The 18,761-nt window shown below is 40.7% G+C and overlaps 1 protein-coding gene across 1 annotated transcript; it reads right to left on the bottom strand.

Annotated features, from left to right (window-relative positions):
• Window positions 1–554: 554 nt before the first annotated feature.
• LOC310935623 (sodium/hydrogen exchanger 3-like) lies at window positions 555–16,784 on the bottom strand (the record flags this gene model as incomplete). Its single annotated transcript, XM_083899556.1, has 16 exons — window positions 555–913; window positions 1,519–1,605; window positions 1,692–1,746; window positions 1,820–1,993; window positions 2,095–2,215; window positions 2,867–3,012; window positions 3,108–3,237; window positions 3,312–3,382; window positions 3,460–3,549; window positions 3,637–3,839; window positions 3,936–4,156; window positions 4,558–4,735; window positions 4,818–4,896; window positions 5,174–5,334; window positions 6,877–7,179; window positions 16,460–16,784. 16 exons carry the CDS (start codon window positions 16,782–16,784, stop codon window positions 555–557), a joined length of 2,703 nt encoding a protein of 900 aa, XP_083755682.1.
• Between the last annotated feature and the right edge of the window lie 1,977 nt (window positions 16,785–18,761).

The raw sequence follows: 18,761 nt of genomic DNA, 5'->3' as shown, positions 1-18,761 counted from the left end.
TTAAAATACAGCGGTGTTAATAGACCGAGCAAAGTCACAGAGACAGATTTATTCTCTCCTCATCCTCCTCTTCCTCTCATATTTACGCCACACACTGGTATAGTGAAATTAGATTAAGATGGAGTGAGTGATACGGTGACTCTAATTATTACTATTTATCTGGGCAAAATTCCTCAGCTCCACTCCGATGACATATCCTGGTATACACAAGTACCACCAGAGGAGGCTTGCGTACCACTGGTGGTACACATACTACAGCTTGAGAACCACGGCCTTAACCCATTTCTAACCCTAAAACCAAGGCCTAACCATTAAAAAAAGGCACTTTAAAGTTGTGAGGACCAGCTAAAAAGAGAGGTTTGAATCAAAATGTGTCCTCACGGCCTACGACAAACACACACCTTCATTCGGCTCAGTGAAGGGTGACAACAAGAGAAGAGCACAGAGGTTGTGGGACTGTGAAAACTAAGATCACACAGTGGCACAGAAAAGAAAACAGTCCCTCGTCAATCTTTTTGAGAGTAGAAGGTGCAAAGTCTGAGGTCAGGGCGCTGCTACATGTTGGTTCGAGGAGGAGGAGGAGGAGGTGGAGATGGGGGAGGAGGCAGGTCAAAGTCCTCGTCCTCGTCCGTCTCTCTTTCCCTCTCCCTCTGCCACTGCTGCTGCTGCTCTTGCTCCTGCACCTGCAGGATGGCCGGAGTGTCAGCCATCATGAAGGAGTCAGTGGAGCGGGTGCTGATGCGGAGTGGAGCCAATCGGCGCAGGTTGCTGGGCGTCCACGGCAGCCTGACCTGGGCTCGCTGCGACGGCGCGACCGTGCTGCTGTCCAGCTCGGCCTCGGCCAGCCACGGTGGGATCTGCAGCGGAGCCATGGGGTCCATGTCCGGCATGAAGGCCGGGTTCTCAATTCCAACTGTGTTAAAATTATAAAGAAAATCTATATTAGTCCAAGGAACAACTTTCCCTGTACAGTTTTTTCCATTCTGAAATTACACAAAACGACTGTAAACGCTGTAGTATATATGCCAGGCCTGTATGTGGCGCTGTAACCCTGCCACAGAAGCACATGTGGAACACGTGGAGCATGTGCATACAGCTACTCCAAACACAAGCCAAAACCACACAGACCGTGCATATTCTCCCAAACTTTTGTGTTCACGGGATTTAAATTAGTCCAGATAAGATTTTAAAACTGTAGTATGTAACTTTTAAAGACAAACAAACATTCAAACCATTGTCAAATATAATAGGACTTGGGGGGAAAAATCTAATCACGATTTCTCTGACAGATATCACGATGGCAAGTTGATTTACAACAATGTTAAGTCGGGCTTTAGTTCCCTTTAATCCCTTTAAAAAATAAGGGCTGATAGTTTTGCCTGACAGAGCCTGTTTTCAGATTAAAGACGCAGCAAACAGAGGCAGAAATACAACCACAAAAATCATCCCGCAGTTACATACTACAGCTTTAAATTTGAAGCTGTAAACAAGGCAATGGATTGTATTTCATTTGTTTACCTCCTGGTCTGTAGGTGACTCTCATGGGGAACGAGTGTCCTGATGCTTCAAAACCAGACGCGCTGTCTGCTTCTGAAAACTCAAAATCTAAGAAGAAATGAGAAAATGCATTTAATCTAAGCACTGAACTCATTCTTCAGTGGTTTTCTATTTCTCCTAAAACTTCAACAAACCTTCATCTCCAGAGTGAGAGCTTTTAGTTTTGTCCACTTGTTTTCCGTTTGCCATCTGGAAAAAGGTGCAACGACATTTTTAACAAATTGCGAATCAGCACTACGGGTTAAACTCTGAGTTTTCACACCTTTTGCTGCTGATCTTTCTTCGGATGCTTGGAAATGGTCTTTGGCGGAGCGACGCCCATCTTTGCGGACTTGAAGGACTCCAGGCGGCTCCTCATGGTCCTCTGGAAAATCTCCTGCACCTCGTTTTCATCCTCGTTGATATTGAAATGGCTGCGACTGTACCTGTGTCGGTGCTGCAGACCACAAAAGCAAAGACACGAGACGTCACATTGACATCTTTTTTGAGACGAAGTGGATGTAAGTGTTTCTAAGAAGAAGACTGAGTGTGGTTTACCTGTTTCCTGGTCTTGTACAGGTGCTGATGCAGCAGGTGGTGACTGTTGATGTCCTCAGTTTCTCTCACACCCTTCATCGTCTGCTCGTGCATTTCCAGGCTCACTGACGGCACCGGGTTTCTTTTACAAGGACGAAAAAAATTATAGTGTCATTCTAATATTCAGGCTTTTCTCATTTAACACTTAAACGTACGCACCAAGAAAAAAGCAAAGGAAAAATTATTTTGCCGCATTCTTTTATTATTTTATTTATTTATGATAACAATAACGACAATCAATACTATTATTATTATTTTTATTTTATTTTTTTTAAATTAGACCCTACAGTATTTCAGATACAGGCCTCTACCAAACGTTCATAATAAACCTGGTTTGCATAATTGTGTACAAAACAATGTTGTACACACATGAAGTGTTAGTGAGTTCAGCTTGATGCATTTTTCAATGAGTTATAGTGACTTAAAGTGTGGTCGACCAAATGGTTGAGTAGTACCTTAAAGGTTTAACAAACAAAAGAAAAAAAACATGGTATGCAGAACAAGAATAACGCTGTGACAGCTTGAGACCACTAGATGCCAGTGTCTGCAGAAAAAGCTGTTCTAAGATAAGCAGATCAGTTTTAATAAAGTAGCAAATCACATCTCAATTTCATGGCTATATTTAGTTGGACTAAATGCATCAAATTAGGACGTATTTGTTCCAAAGTATCAGGATATTTTCAGTGTTTAGTTACACTTTTATTGTAATTTTTGTTCTCCAGTAGAGACTCACCTTACGTCCGACATGTCACCGTGGTCGTCTGACATGTCGGCCATGATGTCGGGCATCGCCACATCGTAGTCTTCTTCAAACTTCTTCTTGAAGTCGACGATTGCACTTTCGTTGCGGATGAAGTCTAGGGAGCCTCTGCGTTCACCCTGCACCAACACGACCAGAGCGTTAAATACCATCGTCAACATCTGACCTCAGATCTGTGTGTCCCTCGCCCAGACAAAAACATTTGACCTCTCACCTCGGCCACGTAGCTGAGAGCGTCCTTGAGGTTGAGCTGATGGAAGACGCTGAAGACGTTGTCGTGGCTCTTCCTCGCCGATGGCTTCATCAAAACCCACGACATCCACTTATCCTCAAAGTGCTTCCACCTTTAACAACGACATTGTAGCTTAATTCAGACTCATACAGTCAAGAAATCTTACCAGTTAATCCATTTACATACTTGTCCCTCATGTAGTTGTGTCCAATTTGTCCCGATATGTCCTCTATGGCAACAAGCATGTGGTCAAACACCTAAAGAAGAAGAAAAACTCCTCTGTAAAACTGTAAAAGATACATTTTACATTTAATTTCTTTTTAAAAAACTTTACCTTATTCTGCACTTTCTCTATAAGTGTGATCTCTGAAGCTTGCGCTCTCTTTACTTTGAGCCACATGACCAGAGGTTTCATGGTTATTCCCTGAAGAAAAACAGAGTTCCAATCAGTAAATCAGCTGTAAATGTAACCGACCGATGAGGCTGAATAATCATCAGTAAGCTTATTCACCTGGAAAATCACAGTGAAGTACACCACGATGAGTGTGGTGCTGATCATCAGATTCTTCTCCTTTATCTTGCTCCCATCCAGCATCACAGCCAGGCCGTATGCAACAGCCCCTCGCAGGCCACCGTAGCTCATGATCACCTGATCGATGAACTCTACGGGGACGAGCCTGAACTTGTTCAGGATCCAGGTGAGGAAAAACACACCTGTGGGTGAACATGGACACGCACCACATGACTGATTACATCACGTTGTGCAATAGTTCCCTCACACAAGTCACAGCAAAAAGACAAACATCTCACCGATTATTCTGTAGACGATGATGAAGAGGAGCGTGAGGAGGATGAAGCCCGTGTTCCAAACCCAGATTTCCTTGTCGATGGCCGAGATGCCGAGGAAGACAAAGATCATCGTCTCAGATCCGTTGGCCAGGACCTTCATGCAGTATCTGACCGTGTTGACGGAGTTCTCGTCCATGTTTGAATTGATGTACTTCTGGCAGCAGATACCGCAGAAGACGATGCTACGCAACAAAAACACAGACATAAAAATCTGGATAAATAAAGATTTGTTTGTTTCAGAAATCATTCTAAAACTATGAAGGTGTGAAGGTTCTCAGTCATCCAAGGAGCCCTTCAGGAGTTCGCTGTAGGCGACTGGACTTACTAGAGTTAGGCCTTCTCATCCAAGAAGTTTTTTTTCTTCTACAGTTCTGTTGAAAACGACCCCCTTTCACACCTTAACTACTCTCACTAGACATGTTTTCAGCCTTTAGAGGCTAAATACCTGGATTTTTCCACCAATTAGTCAGAACTGAAGAACCTTCTTGGATCAGAGGTGAAACATCTTCAAACTTAACTCAAGCAAGTCCAGTCATCTTCATAAAATTAAAAGTGCGGTTTTTGTTTTTCGTGGAGTACTAACGAGAGGATGGCAGACAGCGAGAGCATCTCAGCGGTCAGGTAGCTAAGATATCCCAGGACAAAGACGAAGCCCGGCTCGATGATCTTGATGTTTTTGGTGCATCTGGTCAGAACAGAGATCAGCAGGCCAAAAACAAAACCCATGAGGGAACCACCGAACGCCACCACAAAGAAAGACACTGAGGAGAAAGAGAACGCTGACATTATAACTCTGGACTATTTGCTGTTTCACAGACAGTGTAAACATGAACAAAGTCTGACCTATTCCTTTAATTATCTCTGCAGCATTAATTGCGGGTCCTCCCAATGACACGAACGCATCAAATACATTGAAGAGCACCTGAGAGAGTAGAAAGAAGAAAGTGAATGCTCTTTGTTTACGTTCTATGAATGAAAAAAATGATCAGAATTAGAAATAGATGTAATATAATTCTATTACTCTGCTCATCTAAAATGCTTTCTGTACATATTCCTTATCTGTAGCTTCTATCTTCTACAGTATCTCAGGTAACAATGTAAGTGATCTTTTCAACAGACAGAATCTGAAACTGTTCTACTTCTTACGAACAACCTAAAGGAGGTAAAGAGCAGTCGCCCCCTGTCTGCGAGATACGAACCACTGTCACGCCGTCGTTGAGCAGCGACTCTCCGAACACCATGATGAAGAGGACCTCGTTGACGTGGACCTGCTCGAACACGGCAATGACGGCTACAGGGTCCACCGCGGCGATGAGGCTGCCGAAGAGAAGATACTGCAGCAGGCCGACCTCTATGTTACCTACAGCACAGGACACGGGCCCGGAGTTTAGTTACTGAGTGTAACTGAGCAGGAAATTAAAACAAACTCATTATTTACTCTGTTTATACTTTTAGCACTAATATGGGCACCTAACCCTGGTGGATGTGGACTAAAATATCTCAAAAACTGTAGGACTGATTGCCATGAAATGTGTTGTAGAGCCCCAATGGGAAGTAAAGGATGTTCATTGAATAAAATGTACACCTGTTTAAACACAAGTGCTGCTTTATTACACCATTAGACCCAGAAAGGATCTGGTTTATTGCTGCCTCAGTTTGTGTAACAGAGGTAAATCAAAATAAAGGATTTCAGAGACCAAAGTCACATAATAACACATTGTAATTCATCGATTAGGACTATGGACTTTGGTGTGGGAGAGTGAACAGTTTACAAAGCAACATAAACTTAAATTTCTAGTCAGGAAAGGTTTTTTAACAGGTAGATAAAGTAGCAAATATGTTCCTGACATATCTAAGATGGCAAATATTTTGTGAGGTAAGCTATTTAAGTAGCTGAAATCTGATTTTTCTTTTCTCCCCCACACTGGCAGCCATGTTTTCAGTGAGCACTTAGCATGCCTGTTTTATGCTAGCCCATTAAAACGGTCAGAAAAGGCTGTCTGCAAATATATTCTTGACATATCTCAGATTTAAGATGGCGTGGCTTTTATTGGGTAAGCCTTTTGTTAAGTTGTGGAAATTTGATTTTCTTTGTCAGTGAGCTAGCTTGTCTGTCTTATGCTAGTTCTATGCGTGAAAACATTAACTATCCCATTAAAACTGCTGTCAATGATACACTTAAGTTTGTGTTAAAGTCAGTGCTATAGCTCTTGATTGTGACAGCCATAACTATTCTTGCGTGTTTGCGCAGTAAAATCTCAAAGTCTTGAGTTGCCAGAACTCCACGAAGAGCTGTTCGTTCTTTGCTCAAGGGGTTAGGCTAACATTTGTTAGATAACCTGAGTCCCTCACCAAATGTGTTCAGGTGGTGATGGAGGCAGGAAGGAGCTATGCTAACTGCAGCAACAAACAGCGAGTTAGCAAACATCGCAGTTAATTACGTCATTTGTCCCAGTGTATGAGAGGGGAATTGATTCTTTGAATGAAGTGTTACCTCCCTTTACTCTAGGTGGTGATATGCTGTTTCAGTTTAGTATTAGGCATTTTTCACCAAAACAACATTTTATCTGGGGGCTAGTTGGTAGCATGTCATCCATGAACAGTAAAATATTCACTTCTTTGAGCTAGCAGAGCATGACTTATGTCTCCCTGTCAGTCCAAAAATTTACTGCCATAGATTTTTGATGATTTCTGATGTTTTTCCTCGATTTTTCTTCTTTTTATGTGTGGTAGCTTCTTTTATTTTGGCATAAAAGCCCACAAGGTAAGAACTGTGCGGCTTAGGAAAGTTTGGGTCAGATCTAACATTTATTCCACTTCCAACTGCATAATCTAGTATTAGTCTGACAATAATTAGAATGCCACTTCTACATATGTTACATACACATTTAGGCTCTCTTACCCATGGCTCCTCCCATGTGACAGCCCCACAGCGACAGCCCCACACTGGCGGCGTTCCAGCAGGTCCCGATGATGGCGTAGATCATGATGGCCCCCAGGTTGCTGAAGAAGAGCTTGTTTGGCATGGTGTAGCCCGCGTCCAGGATGACTTGAGGCAACAGGTAGAAGAAGAACACTTCCGGCGTCAGTGTGAAAGTCTGTTTCTTGTCCGCGCCCCAGATCATCCCACCCAGGATGAATCCGAAGCAGATGAGCAGGGCGCTCTCCGGGATTATGCTGGTCACATGGTGGTTGGCCTCGATGACTGAGTGAAGAAAGGAAAAAAAATTAAAAATAAACTCAACATAACAGATAACATTGAAATTCAAATATTTTGTCCCCGGAACTAATGAATAATTATACATAATCATACATTGGTCATTGATGGACCCTATGTTGTGGTCCACCTGCAACACCGGCAAGGCCCACACTTTGGAAAACATCAAATCCAAGTAATCACATCAAATATATACACAATTTATTGTCACCAGAAGGGGAATCCTTTCTCAGGCAAAAGTGCAGCTGGACATATAAAGGACCTATAATTCACCAAAAATAAAAAAATAAAAAAATATTAAATAAAAATAGATAAAAGGGTAAAATATATAGGCAAAATCTGATATTAAAAGCTGAAAACAGACAAACAAAAGTAAGATTGCCTCAGTAGTAGATTTACATACAACCACCATCAAGTAATAATTAGACAAAAATCTTCAGATTTGGAGTTAGACAATTCAGAGTTAGACAATCTAAAACTTCTCGTGAGGTAAATGATCGACTGCTGCTCTTCAATGAGAAGGTGTCACTTTCTGTTCTGGGAATATGATTAACCACGATGGAAATGTCCACAAGTCTCTCTCTCTCTGCGTAACTAAAGACAGACTTTTGCTTAAAGGCTTCTCGACTTAATGACCTCACAAAGTGTGACGATAAAGATTATTTAATCATAAAACGCGCTCAACCGCTGCAACATTTCAAAATAAGCACTGACTTATTTCTGTTCTGGCCCGCAGCACAAAAGTTGAATATTAAGTTGCGGAAAAACATCGGCCTGTTAGACAATGTTTCAGTGCTGTGTTTGTATTTGTGCGTGTGTGTGTGTGTGTTTGTGTGTGAAACCAAATACATAACACAACTCATTCAGTCCGTCCAAGGTTGGATGACCCAAGTGACTCTGGTCCAGTCCATGAACTCATATGAAGATGGTCATCAACTGGTGGCTCGTGAGCCAAAACTGGACGCCACGCCGGTGATAAATTATGTAAACCGGTAGATGAATTCAAAATCCGATTTTACCTTCACAAAAACATTTTTATTGTGTTTTATTGTCTTTTATTGTGGGAAAAATGAGCAAGAGATCAGTTTTAAGGGTTGCCTGTCATTTTCTGTTTTATTGTAATTTTCCTAACAATGCTGTTAGCTAGCTGCAGATTTACAAGCTAGTTTTAAGTTTTCTAGCCAAGCAAAATTCGCTCACTCAATTCATTTTCTTAAAACATTTTTTTTCTTATTTTTGGCCTAAAAATGTTTTACAATAGAAAACTAATATTAAGGAAAAAGCATATTTGTCTTAATAGGATATTATAGCTTACTTTAACGTTTAATTACCAGTAATTAGCTAAAACCATTACAGGTGTGTATACAGATTTAAAGACAGACATTATTTGCTTGTAAGTACAAGTTTCTTACATTTTGGGCCTGTCATTTTCTTTTTTATTGTAATTTTTTTTCTAACATTGCTGTTAGCTAGCTGCAGATTTACAAGCTAGTTTTAAGTTTTCTAGCCAAGCAATATTTGCTCACCCCATTCTTTTTCTTAAAACAAGAACATTTTTAATCAATTCTCGAACATTTGGCTTATTTCTAGTAGAGCTGTTTTTACAGTGTAACAGTCTGTGGCGACTTGAAGCTACATTTTTGAAAGCGACATAAAAAATATATAATAATATACTTTGATAAAAATATTTTATAGTTTAGATTTGAAGAGAAGACTTGGCTTAAAAAACACTTACGCTACATTCACGTTTTTGTTGTTCACCTCTTTCCGATGCTCTTCACTCCACTGCCCTCTAGTTGCCGTGATTTGAAGCTTGAGATACGCAGTTTGACTGGTGCTAGCGCAGTTTTTGAAACCAGTTTTTTTCTCATTCTTAAAAAACAATTTATACTGCTCCAACACACCTGATTCAAACGCTCAGCTCATTAACAAGCTCTGAAAAAGCCTGATAACGAATCATTCATTTGAATCAGGCGTGATCTTTGCTGCATTTAAGGAAACTGAATCAGGTGTTTTCATCCCTACGTTACTATTCCATTCGAGGTTTTACTGCTTGTTAGTGCTTGAATAGAACAATTCAACAATGACACACTTCTGAAATGTGTATTTCTTCTCAGTAATGTGCCACTACGGCATGAGCATGCGTCAAAACTCCGTCTGGAACATGGCGTCGTCTTGATAACACACATTCATCTTCAGTCAGTTTGTTGCAACTTGTTCTCAAAGAGGCTGTTCTCAAAATAGAGAGAAAGAGAGATAACTGCTCTGCTTTTTCTTACAATTACATTCTTAAAATAAGTGAAATTGTTGATAGTGATACTGCAATTTTTTTTGTGTGTTTGACTCAGAATCTGATGACATTTGTCAAATATAATATTAGTGGAATTTGAATAAATAGGTCGGCTGTGTGTTAATTGAAGCTATTTTTAATGAATGTATAATGTCGACAAGGATGCACATAAGATTTCTAACGATGTTTTTAGAGATTATTTCATAAAGCTACTTTACTTACTTTAATGTTGTGTAGTATTTGGTCTTTGTGTCATTTAGAAGGCAGATTTGGCTCAAGAAAACATCAGTGGGAGATTATTTATTTCAATTTCAATTTCATTTTAAAGACTTAGGTTTAGGTTTAAGTTCGGGTTAGAGGGATCAGGGTTTGAGTTAAGCATTTAGTCACGATAGGGAACACGCAATGTCTTTAAATGTCCTCACCAGAGTTGAAATCAAGTCATCATGTGTTTGAGTCCAAATCATCAGTCCCAGTCTTAGTCCAAAGTCATCAGTGCTTAAATCTGAGTCCAGGTCCAGGTCATCAGTGTGTCTGAGTCAAATCAAGCATCCTGGAAACCAAAACTTGAGTTTAACTCAAGTCTGAATCCTGGATTCAAGTAACTGTTCCTCACAATTATGGTAACACTATAGAATGTTTCTTCAATCTCCGTTCATTCCCTGTGATGAACAACACCTGACAGTTGAAATGACATTTACATACCCATCTTCCCCAAAAAAGCCACCAGTATCCACAGAGCGATCAGATAGGGCTTTTCCACGTGGTGCCACTTAAAGGTCACGATGGGGACTTCGGTGACGCCGGCGCCGTGGCCATGTTCGCTTTCTGACGAGTTTGAGTGACAGCCCGTGTGCGCCACGTCCTTCACCTGCGTGACCCCCGACGCGGGCAGCAGCAGCAGGACTGACCCCAGCAGCCAGACGTGCACAAATCCACACAGTCGCATTGGATCAAATGAGTAAATCAACCACAACGAGGGAGAAAATAGAAAAGTCCCGAGTCTTTACTCGCAGAAGCGGCGTGTTTCAATGTTGACGCCAAGGCCAGAGTGAAGCGTGTCACATATCTTACACCTGCATTTCTTTTCTACTCGTGTGCTTCCTTTGTCTTACTCACTATCTTTTTCCACAACTCTTCCCTCTCTACTGTTTCATCCCTCTATCTGTGTGTGTGTGTGTGTGTGTGTGTGTGTGTGTGTGTGCTCACTCCTCCACAGTCTGTGGCTGTGGTCAGAGTTTTCAGAAGCATGCAGGACGCCAAACTCAGCCTTTTGTATGTACAGTATCTCCTGTGTGTGTGTGTGTGTGTGTGTGTGTGTGTGTGTGTGTGTGTGTGTGTGTGTGTGTGTGTGTGTGTGTGTGTGTGTGTGTGTGTGTGTGCGTGTGTGTGTGTGTGATGGGAGGAGAGTGACGGATGTTCAAAAAGGTCTCCAGTTATTTAGTCACGTTTGAAACACTCACCAGTCCTTGTGCTTTTCCGGTCTCTAACGTTGAAACATTGACAATTTTTCTGTGTGTGTGTGTGTGTGTGTACTTGTATGTGTTGCCTCTTTAGGACCTGCATTAAATTGTAACCTGGTCAGGACCAGCAGCAGATGAGCAGTTCCTCATCTCTGAGGATCTGGTTAAGTTTAGAGGTAAGATTTGAATTGTGGGTAAGTTAAGGTTAGAGGCTAGTCCAGTCTTTAACCGGTTATGGTTCAGGTTAGGAATAAGGCTTTGTTTAGGCTGTCTGAATTAATAGGAGTCAACGTGGGGACTATATTGTCTGGTCCCCACCAATTTAAAGGGCTTTGTCAGGGTTAAGACTTGGTTTTAGGTTTAGAATGAGGTTTCTGTTAGGGTTAGGTTAAGGTTAGGCACTTAAATTTGATGGGTAAGTTTACACCACGGGGCTGGGGAATGTGTGTGTGTGTGTTCCAGGTCTTTCTGTTATGTTGTGAGGACCTAAATCTGTTCATTCACTCACATTACAGGGACTTTCTTCCTTATGGGGACATTTATCGCGTCCTCATAACAAAAATGATTATATAGGCCAGTATCTTCATGAGGACCAAAGAATAAACCATAGAGAGTGAAGGGCCTTTTGCGGGTTAAGACCTGGCTTTAAGTTAAGTCTTAAGTGTCAGGGTTAGACATTTTAGTTGTGATGGTTAAGGTTAGGTTAATGGGCGATAGGTAATGCAACGTGTCCTCAGTGAGAACGCGGCACAAGAATGTGTGTGTTTGTGGGATTTAGGGAGTGAGTGACAGGTCAGAGGTCATGTTGTCATTTGAGAGCTGCTGAGCAAATACCTGTTGATGTGTTGAGGAATATTTCCATCTCCAGGCTTTTTGTGGAGTAATGATTGACGCTGACGTTGCTCAATCTTGGTTAAAGACTCGCCCGTGACGTGAGAGACAGCTCTCCTCCTCCGGCTTTCGTGGTGTCGCCTCATCGTAGATTCATTCATTTCATGCTTAAACCAGGTGTGATACGATGATCATACGTTGATAAGCTCGATCTTTTGTTCTGTCATGATGATGCACAGACTTTAATGGGAAGAAGTTGCGAAATGACACGACAGAAAAGCAGAAAATAAACTGAATCTATTTTAAGGTAGCACCTCATATATCTGAATTCCTGTTTGTCATGCAAACACTGCTAAACAATACTTTTTAACACTTAGCTTTAAGGTCCAGGGTCTAACATTTAGGAAGCAGATTTATGGGCAGAAAATGAATATTGCTACTCATTAAGTATATTTGTATAAGTTTATAATCACTTTTTAAAAAAGCCTTAGAATAAGCCTTATATATATATATAGAGAGAGATATTTTCACGCAAAAAAACCTTGCTTTACGGAGTCCGCCATCTTGTGTTGCCAAGGGATATTTCAGTTGTAGTCGGAAGTTGGAATTTCCTCCAGATTTCCAACATCACAAACGGCACACGGTACCGTGTAGGGCATTATTACCAACTGGTATTGCTAACAGTGGCTAACCCAAAACAGTGGCTAACCCAAAACACGTTTGCATCCATGTTCTTTCCCGACTTCCCAACTGGAATTTTGTCGCATTTTTACTGACATCTCTTGCCATTCTCGTTTCAAACAACATTACAGTCAGCACTGCACACACTGGTGGCTTTAGTAAGCGTCCTGACAAGTTTGAAGCCTGTCAAGCAAACTGTTGGATAGTTAGTAACTTTTAAAGCAACCAAGGCTGGAACATTTTTAGATCTACACCACTGGTTCTCAAAGTGCGGCCTGGGGGCCAATGGCGGCCCGCAGAAACATTTCTGGCGGCACGCAGTGAATTACAGTTGATAGTTTTAATCCAGGAGCTACTAAGCTTGTTACATGTTTATTGGACATTACTGGATACAGACCAACAAGTGTAAACAAAAATACTGGGTATTTACCTGGTTTCTAAATGGTGAATGTTAGTGTATTATTGGGTTATAAGCTGGTAATAAGCAGGTAGCTACAGCCCCCAATTACTAGCTATTTACCCAGTAAATATATGGTAACAGAAATGTGTTACTTGGTATTAAACTGTAATTAGAAGGTAAGAACAATGGCCAAAATACTGGGTAATTACCCAGTAAATTATAAAGCGTTATTACTTAACGCTAAACTGTAGAACCGCAATCTGGTCATTGAAATGATAACAAATGGGATTTCTTTTGTTTCTTATCCCTTTGGCGGCCCTCAGTCCAATGTTAGGTTTCCTAAATTGGCCCTCAGGTATCAAAACCTTGAGAACCCCTGATCTACACTATATGGACAAAAGCATTTGGACGCCGACAGGGGCCGTAATGACGTAATCAAATACAAATACATTACTTAAATAGTACCTTTAATAGCAATAACAGCTTATTGGAAGACTTTCCTCAGGTGTTTCTATGTGGAGTTTGTCTCCATTGATTCTGTAGAGCACTGATGAGGTCAGACACTGATGTTGGACGAGAAGGTCTGGCTCACAATCTCTCTGTTCCAGTTCATCCCAAAGGTGTTCGATGGGGTTGAGGTCAGGTCACTCAAGTTCTTCCAAACCAAACTCAAAGTCAAACCATGGCTTTGTGCACTGGGACCCAGTCATGTCGTAATAGAAAAGGAAACTTCCTCAAACTGTTGGAAGCATAGTACAGACAATATTTAACACAGGTGTGGCCAAATACGTTACACTGATTCACCGCAGTTTCTGCGTCATGACTGCATGTCTTATTTAGGCCGACAGTCGCGTCCTCTGTGAGACAGACAAAAGGATAATGGTCTCGTTGGCACAAAACTGGTTTTCATGATTTGAAATGGAAGCTCCCACACAGGTGTCACTCTGCAAAGTCTCTGCAGAGAGCAAAAGCAAATGGCACCTTTTCAAGATTATTAACTAAATTGAGTTATATATTCACTATTAAGGTCGAATAATTCCATCATGAACACATACCGACTGTATCTGATATACCGCTTGTTGATTTGTGGTTGGTTTTAAATGCCGTAATCGGAACATTTATCCGCTCAGTCAAGCATGAGCTCCCTGTGGACCTGCAGCCTTATTAACTAATGACCTATAATAGATCCTGCCGAACAGACGAGAGAGGGGAACTTAATAATAAAGGTGCGACAAAGGTCATTTCAGGACAGGGAGCAGTCCTCAGCTGTGATTTGAGCTGAGAAGCCACTGCTCAATAAAGTTGTGTCATGTTTCTGCAACATTATGAGGCATAAAACAAGTAAAACGGAGATTTTATGAGTTTCAAAAAGAAATGTCCTTATCACCAGTGTGAGTGGCAATAAATCTCTTGCTCCTGTTTTTGAGGGTTTTTTTTCCAATCCTGTCCTAAATAATAGTTTCAAAAACGTTTTCTTATGAACTTTACTTTTCGCTTGTTTCAGATCCTTTGTAAGAAAAGTATATATATACTTAGTTTTAAATTATTACCATTATTATTACCATTGTTGAACCCTCAGAAACACTTCAAAAATCAAGTCCCTTTTCTCTTTATCCATAATAAAAATAATCTCTGTCTCACTGACACGTTACTTTGAGACAATGTTGCAGCACTGAAATTATATTTGTAGTACAAATATACATGATTGTGTTTGCCTTCACTGAATTCACACATCTTTATTCCATACAAAAAATACAGTCCCTTATTTATGTAAGTGGAGGTGTATACACACACACACACACACACACGCACACACACACACACACACACACACACAGTTTAGCATGCTCACGCATTGACATTGTCCACATTGCCTCGCTCTGTTGTGTATACACGAAATGTTAATAGCAATTTTCTGTGATCACAACAGGACGAGGCCGGTGCCGTGTGATATTCAGCAGAGGTCAAACTTTTGACAGACTGTGTGTTAATCCCTGCACAATCAAAGCTCAAGAAAAGACAACAACATGCAGGATTGTCAGGAACTCAGATTTTAGAAATCTTGTAAATCTAGCCACTTTTAGCAACTTAGCAACTGTAATGTGACTTAAAAGTAGAAAAAACTGCCCAAATTAAAGAAAGTTGTACGAAATGTTCACTTCAAATACTGACTTGATTGAGCTGAAATTGCTGTTTTGATTTCATGCAAAACACAGTGTCTTTATTTAAAATATATTTTTGTAGCATGAGTCAGGGAGCATTCGTGTACGTATACAGCAGCAGCGCAGGGGTGGGTATAATGATTTGGTAAGAATTTAATATAAACATATTTATTTTAGTGTACAATCGCTAGAATTTATGGATTGTTGTTTTCATAACATAAGAACCGTTTGTATTTACACAAGGAGTGGGAAGAAGAAGCCGCCATTTTCCATCATGGTACAGATTGGTTTGGTACAGTACAGTATGGTTTGGAATGTCCTCGGTCAGGCTTGTGTTTCTATGAGAGAGGGACCTTTGCTTGTGTGCGCTGCACCCGGTGGCCGTGAGGTACGTAGCATGACGTTGTTCCGGTGCTGCGACACAGAACAACGACATCGAACCCGACCCAACGGACAACAACAGAGCAGCTTGTTTTTTCAGCTCGGTTTGTGGTTATTTGTCTGCACAAAAGACGTCAAACTTTGTATGAGAACAAACTGTTGAAGAAACACCAGCCACAAGGGAGTGAAGCTTCTCTGTCGCCCACGTCAGCTAACAGTCATGGGTTTAGCTCCACCCGTACTGAACTGTACTGTACTATTACTCTGGTACCCCAAGGGAAGGGAACTGAAAAATGGAATGGTTAGAGCTGCACTCTTAGAAATAAGTGTTAAGTAAAACCATATAAGGTTCTTCGGCTTGTCCTCATAGGAGAACCCTTTTGGAACCCTTAGTGTTACCAAGAACCCTTTTAAAAACCTTTATTCAGGAAAGGGGTTTTAAATGGTTCTCTGGATCAAAATGGTTACTGGAACCATTAGTGTTACTAAGAACCCTTGAAAAACCCTTTGCAAATGGTTCCAGGTAGAACCTCAGCCATTGCAGAAGAACACTTTCGGAACCTTTAGAGTGTACCGTACCAAACTGAACCGATCCACTCAGTGAGCATACACCATAGAGCAGTGTTTCTCAATCCTGGTCCACGGGACCCACTGTCCTGCAAGTTTTAGAAGTTTCCCTTCTCCAACACACCTCATTCAAATAGTCAGCTCATCAACAAGGTCACACAACCTGGTAACTAACCAATTTATTTTCCATCAGGAGTGTTGGAGCAGGGAAACAATGCCATAGAGGGCAAACTTAGCACCTTTTAGGTGTTAACAATAACTGATGGTGACCATAGTTTCTGCAACTTCCCCAATAAAGTTTCTAAATCTAAGCTGCAAGTTTGACTTTTCACTACACTGCACTTGTCGTCCTGCCTAGTAACAGGTGCAGTACTTTCACAAAACACTGCACCTTTTTTAAAACATTGTCTTTCTTATCTTATCTTGTCTTGTCTACGATAATAAAGGACCAGGACACACCGGTCCTCCAAACACAGAAGATGGTGGAACTCACTGAGTTTGCACATCCAGCAGACCAGGATCCACAGGGCCACCAGGTACGGGGCGGTCACGTGGTGCCACTTCCAGGTCACGATCGGCAGAGTGGTGATGGGTTCTCCTCCGTGAGCGTCATGGCCGTCATCATGACTGTCATCGTGTCCGGTCTCATCGTGGCCCGAGTCCGGGGTTGAGTTGGAGGTCTCGTCGTGGCCCGAGTTCGAGTCCGACGTTGAGGTTGAGGTCTCGTCGTGGTTGTGCTCGTCACTGGCCAGACTCGGGTGCGCGGCCACCATCAGCAGCACGGACAAAAAGAGGGCAAATCTCCACGTCACTGCCATGTTTGAATTAAGATTGTTTCACAAAGTCTCAGGCAACTGTTGACTCAACATGAGCAGGTCGTCTCTCAGTCATCTCTCCACGTCTCCTCCGTCCTTCCCTCCTTCCATATCTTTCACTCACTAACTTTCTTCTTCTTACATATGTCCACATCTTTGCCTGGCCAGTGAATGACCCCCTCCCTCCCTCCCTCTCTCCCTCTTCCCTCCTCCTCTCTCCTCTCAGGCAGGTGATAACACCTTTTCACACCAGGTGAAGCTCAGCCCGTCCTGATGCTTTTTTGTTGTTGTTACCTCCCACCTTGGAGCCAGACCAGCTTGTTTGTCAACTTTGATCAATGGAAGAATTGATGCGCTTGTCCTTTCTTTATTCAACACAGACAGAGAACTTTCCCTACTATCCCTTTTTTGTTGTTGTTCTTATAAAAATCAGAAGACGTTGTTTCCAAAAAAAAAAAAAAAATCATCAGACACACAAACCCAGTTTAGTGTGCACTTAATTGTTGTTGTTGATGTTATAATTCTGTCTCTATTTAAGTGCAATGCAAAAACAGCCCTACTTTGAAAAGGAATACATATTCTTAAATTTGATATAAGTTTTCTCGTTATTTAGGTAAATAATAAATCGTTTCCTGTTCCTTTTCATGATTGGGTTGACCTTAAGAATATCGACATATCGACTTTAAGAATAATAATTAGCCAATTTCTTGGCCAGAACTCTTAAAATTAGCTTGTAAATCTGCAGAGACTTTAAAACTTTTAAACAAGCCCTTTGACTAAATATTATATTTATATTTTACTTAGCTAATCTAACCTTAGGTGATTCGAGACAAACACAGGTATTAACTGCAGAAACATCAGGTTTAATTAAGTCGTAAAGTACATTTGGTGTCGGGCAGGTCTGTGTAATAACTTTTCTGAAAGTGCTTAATCCAGACATTAAGAGCATGGCAGCAAAATTTTTTGTTTCTCCAAAAACCACATCATTTAGCAGTTTGGTGAGATTGGAGAAAATCTATTTTTGCAGTATATCCGCTTATTTGAAGACAAATGCAGGTGAGAATTTTCCTACTTTTTTTGTTTTCCACATTCTATTTTTGCCATGACTCATTTAATGGGGGAACACCTTAAAATCACATGTAAAAACGACTGATATAAATTGCATAATTTAATAATGTAATTTCTGGAAACAAATCTAATCTAATCTAATCTAGTTTCCCAAGTCATCCCAAGTCATTTTATCCAGTCATACCAAGGGATCAATAAATTCAAGTCTAAGTCCAAAACCACAACAACCATAGAATCAGTTTTAAATTTTAAATGCATATTTTTTTACTCAGATTCCCACTTAAACTTAGTCACTTTTATCAGATACAAACTCACTTATAACACATATAACTCATCCATCCAGAAAGCTTCTAAGTTTACAAAAAAAAAAGATGAAGATTTATGGTCCTGTTCTTTGAGACTATCCCATAATTTTAGTCATAGTTCCAGAGAACATCTCTCTCTAAGAGTTAATGAATAATACAGTTAAGTTAATATGAGATATGTGTCTGAGGAACTGGACTGGAGTTCAAGCAGCTTTTCAACATTTATAGCTGTTTTCCTTCTTCCTGTTAATATGTTTTTTTATGTTGTATTATTTTTTTAGGGCCTCCATCAAAATGTGATGTCAATTACATCATGACCTCGGAACAACAAAACAATGAATGTTTTTCAAATCCGTAAAAATCAACAAAAGGCTGCTATAGAAAAATGGATTTTGAAATAACAGGAATAAAAATGTAAATATTGGTGTCATTACTCAATCTTTTTACAGTAAATATATGGTGGATTGTTTTCCACCTGATTGTCCAGGTCAAACGCTGACTTGTCATGTTTGACATGAGTGTGCATACATAGAGTTATGAGCCAATGACAAATATAAGACATTTGAGGAATAGATATTCACTTATAGATATAGATTGTTCAGGAAAA

This window comes from Microchirus variegatus, assembly GCF_963457635.1.
Source record: "Microchirus variegatus genome assembly, chromosome: 13".
In the NCBI taxonomy this organism is placed as follows: Eukaryota; Metazoa; Chordata; class Actinopteri; order Pleuronectiformes; family Soleidae; genus Microchirus; species Microchirus variegatus.
Note: the sequence above shows the minus strand (reverse complement) of the source record. Positions and strands in the feature narration are given on the sequence as shown.